The 5,345-nt window shown below is 47.0% G+C and overlaps 1 protein-coding gene across 1 annotated transcript in view; it reads right to left on the minus strand.

Annotated features, from left to right (window-relative positions):
* Positions 1–990: 990 nt before the first annotated feature.
* Positions 991–5,345, minus strand: part of CSUI_003189 (pre-mrna splicing factor protein) — a 7,972-nt gene continuing 3,617 nt past the window's right edge. Inside the window, exons 3-8 of the mRNA XM_068063387.1 lie at positions 4,833–4,938; positions 3,592–3,994; positions 2,994–3,050; positions 2,756–2,860; positions 2,124–2,204; positions 991–1,755 (exon numbers count right to left, since the gene is read on the minus strand). Coding sequence (XP_067924635.1) covers positions 1,524–1,755; positions 2,124–2,204; positions 2,756–2,860; positions 2,994–3,050; positions 3,592–3,994; positions 4,833–4,938 — 984 coding nt within the window. The 3' untranslated portion in view covers positions 991–1,523. The remainder of the gene's footprint in view (positions 1,756–2,123; positions 2,205–2,755; positions 2,861–2,993; positions 3,051–3,591; positions 3,995–4,832; positions 4,939–5,345) is intronic.

Here is a 5,345-nt window from a genome sequence, read left to right on the forward strand (position 1 = left end):
AGCGTCGGTAGTCCAGGGGTAGGATGGAACCCTCCCAAGGTTGCATCCTACCCCTGGACTACTGACGCTGTCAATATATCCCCAACTCGCGAGACATACTACGATCGGGGAAGTGCTTCTCAGATCATGACCCACATATAACAAGAACGTGCGTCAGCCGGGACTCGAACCCGGATCGCAACCTTGGGAGGGTTGCATCCTACCCCTGGACTACTGACGCTTACACACTATCGCTTCTAGGTACGGGAGATATCGGGGCGTTTCCCGGAGTGACTATCGCGAAGTACTCCAAGACAACGCGAGTGTTGCAAATAACCCGAAGTATCAGCTAGTGATTGGCTGTCCCATATCGCCGCGCCTACGCTATTGCACGAACTCCCTGACGGGCCGCCGCCGACAGCCCGCCCTAGGAAGACATCAGGAAAGGCCCTCTGATTGTACGCCGCGCCTGCCCAATCCGAGTACCCCATCCGAGGCCTATAGTCTCGAAAGTGCTGTTATTAGTCGTCTGCTCACGACTTGTCCAGCAGAAACGCTGTGAGATAGTGCGGTTGTTACGCATTCGGTCGGAGTCGAGGGTGACGTACAACCCAGACCCACATCTCCACATCAACCCCCAAACCTATCCTGCCCCACCACCTAGCTGCTTGTGGTCGCGCAATCCAGTCATTTTGGCTGGACAGTTGGTACAAACATTGATGCACGTTTTTCTCTAGAATGACTTCCGCTCGAAAGATCGGCACTACCTTCTTGCTACATGTCCTGGATCGCATCGACTGACCTGCCAAGTGTAAATACAGTCGATAACTCATGTCAGTGGCCCCCCTCACCTCCTAGGATGGTCAAGGGAAGTGGGAAGGGACATTCGTTCGGAGAGTAACAAACGCAAGTGTTCAGACTTTCTTAGGCCGAGAACAATGAGTCGTCACATGCAGTCACATGGAGCTGATAGCCCGCCCAGTTGAGAACGCGAAACCGACCTCTCACAACACCGCATATTGCTCCCTCTTCAAAAGTATCTACTACAATTGCGCTGATGATCCGTGTTTGAATCTCAGCGCTACACTCAGTAGCGAGTGCGGCTGACATGACTGGAACGAAGCAGCACTGACTGACTGCTCTCAGAAACAATGAACCAAACATCAGCCTCTCTCAAGCGACTGGTAAAGCTGAGAGAAAACATCACTCCCCCCCCCTCCTATTCCTACACAATTCCCCCTGCATTTTACCAAGAAAGACAGAGACCTCACGGCCCTGCTGGTTGAGTACATACGGGATTACGGCAGTGAAAGCTGGCGATAGTACAAGAAGAGACCTTCGAAAACCACCTCTCACATCCACACATCTGTATGTATCTACATGAAGATATGTAGATACAAGAGACGTAGATACTGTGGACCGTTTGAGCGTCCAGAGTCTACGGAGACCAGGAAGCCTATACCCCTCGCACGCACATCAAGACAAGTCTCTATGTCTATACATATAGGAGAGCTCAGAGGACCATCCTGAGTTCTATGTATTCTTTAGATGTGAATAGTACTAAGCGATATAGTCTGTGACGGATCGGCGGGATAACGTCGTTGACAGAAAGACATAAGCCTTTTAATCATTTGTATGTATTTTCGTGTGGTCTCATCATTCAAAATATGTGCTACTTGGGATGTGAAAAGCTTCGCTCGCCCTGCTCTCTCGTGAATGCCGACCATCGTTACTCCTACAGGCCACGCAGCATTCCCGATCGCCAATAGCATGTACCTGCCGCGTAAGAACACACAAGGCATCATCGTCACCATAACAGTCTCACCTCTTCAGAAGCAAGACATCGTGTAGCCATGGACACATGTATATAGAGGTATCTGGGTGTATATGTGCAACGACCACTTTCTCTACGTACCCCTGGCTACATATCTGCATAGAACGAAGCCAAGCATGCACGTACATCAATCTCCACATGCGAGACATCGCGTCTAGAGACATAGGTATTCCTGCACTCAAGTATAAGAAATGACGTCGCTCAAGCTTTCTCTCTCTAAAGACACGCGGTTACAATTCCTGTAACTCTCTTTAGCCTTCGTCCCTCCCCCCTCCCCCTCGTTGTGTGCAAGACGAAGAAGAAGACTAACGTATCATGAGCGCTTCGGTATTTCCTCTCATCGCAGCACTGAACAACGATGTAGAGCTTCTCCAAGATATCCGCTTCCAGTCTGTACGCAATAAGAAGAAAACCACAGCCGGACTTAACACGGAAACAAGCACTAAAATCAGATCTAGCCGTCCGTTCTGGATCTCTTCTTCTTCCTAGCCTTCAACCTTCATTGTTTTTCTTTTCCTTTCTTCAATTCAATGCACACGCAACTCGTCTCCCTCATCACGAGAGGAGAAAGGGACAGGGGGGGGTCAGAGTGAATGCATGTATATATGAAGGAGCATGCCTGTATGTATGAATGTATGTATGAACGTAGGAACACGTAAGTATGAACGTGTATGTATGTTAAGGTATGTCAACGTGTGCCGATGTACGAATATGTATGTGTCTATGTGTGTACGTACAACTGATATGTGTATGTATGTATGTATCTATGTATGTATGTGTACGCACAGCATCACCGCAAACAGAGAATAGATCCGAAAAAACCTGCCCTCTCGAACCCCCTGCCTGTAGATAGGCCGCCGTCCCCCGTTGTATGTGAGAGCTCTAGAGTGAAAGGAACCAAGCTCCACACGTCTCACTCTAATATGTGCAAGGTAGGCTTACTCCTTGGCTCTTAATTTCCGGAGTAAAGGCTTCAAGTCTTTTCGTGTTTGTCGCTGTAGATTCGTGGCAAACCTTCCCTCGGCTGTATGTTTTTCGGAATCAGGCCTGAAAGAAAGAAAGAAAGAACGAGAGAAAACAAGATAGAGAAGAAGACACCTCCTCTTTTCCACTCTCTTTTCTTGTGATCTGTTTGTGAAACAAATCGATAAGCATCATGTGAAAGAAAAGAAAGACTTACCGAGCTTTAAGCTCTGCCTCCCACTCATGAAGCATACGCCTGACCCACCGAACGACTCTGAAGGAAACAAGAAGGAAAGGAAGCATAAACAAAGGGGGAGAGAGGAGGAGCCCGTCTAGAGAAACACTTGAAGGTAATTCATCAAAGTATGCACCGTCCCCTATGAAACAGACATTCCTCTTCATCCTCTTCTTCGATCCATACAATCTACCCACTCCGCAGAATTTCCCTCTTCTCTATGCTCGCTATGATTCAAGTGATAATGAAGACGACACCGTCTAGATGGCAGCTGCTCTAGAAGGGACGATACCTAGCTTGTCTTTCCCTCCTGTCTTCTTCCCCCGTTCGTCTTCTGTATCATCTCTCTCTAGGGCATAGACTGCGCTACCTTTCTTTTGTCTACTCAACACTCCCTTTGCCAGCGAGCGATAAACTGTAACACGTGGACCCCCCCATGCAAGATGAAGAGAAAGACTGCAGCAAAGATCCGACAAAAAACAAGAAACCTCTCCCTCTCTTCTCCATCCTCTCTTCTTCTTCTCTCCTTGAAGAGAAACTACATCCTTTCACACCCCACTGTCCCAATCGAACAACTTACGTCGTTTCCTTTGAGACTTTCTTTTCTTTACCTCCCCCTTCTTTCTTTTGATCGTCATTCTTCACACCTTCTTCGTACTCATCCTTTTCCTTCGTATCCTCCTCCTCATTCTCTTCCTCTTGACCTGCTTTCCCTCTCTGGGCATCTTCATCTACCGTGTTCGCTGCTGTCGCTGACGAAGAAGAAGAAAGACCTGAAGGTTCTCTCCTTCCGTCCTCAACAGCTCTCCCCTCTATCGCGATTGTAGACGTGTCTTCTCCGTTTCCTTTTCCTTCTTCATGTGAAGCTCCTTCGTGTAGTTTCTCACCAGACTTTTTCTTCTTCTTGTCTTTCTCGTCTCCTCTCCTACTGGCTGCCTCTTGATGTCCATTGGTATGCCGTGAATGTGATGGCTCCCCAAGTTCTAAAAGAACAGCATAGAAAGAAACATGCTGTTCTTCCACCTACATGCATGCGCCACAATGTAGGCGAGACATTCTGGCCCTCTCCGTCGAGAGATCTCTCTACCCGATCTGTATATACATGAGAATGATACGATGAGACTCACACTATACAAGATGCCTGCATGCGCCATGAGTCCGGCGGTATGGCATCGATGAAGGTGCATGCATAGATACACCCTTGAGGGCCTTTGAAGCTAAAGAAGACGTTTGTCTCCAGTCCTTTGGGCCTACAAGACTTAGAGTAGCGTCAGCGAAGTCTTAGGGTGGGGACTGAGTAGATAGGTAGGCATGCATACATACACAGATCAACAAAGATATCTAGATGACCACGACGGCAAAAGGAAGGATTGATGAAACTCCCTGGTCTCCACCTCACGTCGAAAAGGCAAGGGTTCCTCTACAGCAGAGAGAGCAAGTGGAAGAAGTAAAGTCGGTGAACACGTGATATCCTGATGGCGAGGTAAACCAAAAGTACTCAGGTGTGTACACATAGAAAGCTACGCATCTATGTATATAGACATAAAGGTGTGTGTGTGAGCACACACATACGTAATATAGACATACACAAGCCTCTGTCTCTCTCTCCATTTAGATACGTACATATGTACCCTGTCAACATACGTACGCAAAAGCACGATATGAAAAGGGCTACCCTTTCTAGGAGACGAGAGCTGCATGAAATCAGCAACTGCTGATGGATCCCAGTTTTCTTTACACAAGATACAGACGCTTGTAGAGGGGGAGAAACAAAGAAACAAAGACGTAAAAGAGAGACTTTCTTCTCTAGTTGAAACTGACCTTTATCGAAAGTATCTTCATCATCGTCTTCTTCTTCATCTTGAGGATTTAAGAAAGCATTCCTCTGTCCCGCCATCAACTCATCTTCATGGTGTAAGAGTTCCAACTGACATAAACGCGTATACCTGATAAAAACGGTCATCGATGCATGGAGAGACATACACACACCCGGAGATACAATTCTATAGAAACATAGATGCAAGGTAGATAGATAGATAGATTGAAAAGAAATACAGATTAAAAATAGGTAGACAGATAGATTAAAGGAATGTACAGATGAGAGATAGTAGACAGATTAAAGACGGGTAGATAGATAAGCAGACATCTTGAACAGAGGTACACAGAACACAAAGATAGACAGGGATATGAATAGATAGATCTATTATGACAGAGAGGACCGAGAGGATGAGCCATACAGATATAATGACATGACCAGGAATGTATCTAATCTTCCATGACGAGAATGACTACGAGACAGCAACAGACGGAAATCGCCTTTCCCCCCCCCCCCCC

This window comes from Cystoisospora suis (assembly GCF_002600585.1).
Source record: "Cystoisospora suis strain Wien I chromosome Unknown contig_1392, whole genome shotgun sequence".
NCBI classification, from domain to species: Eukaryota; Apicomplexa; class Conoidasida; order Eucoccidiorida; family Sarcocystidae; genus Cystoisospora; species Cystoisospora suis.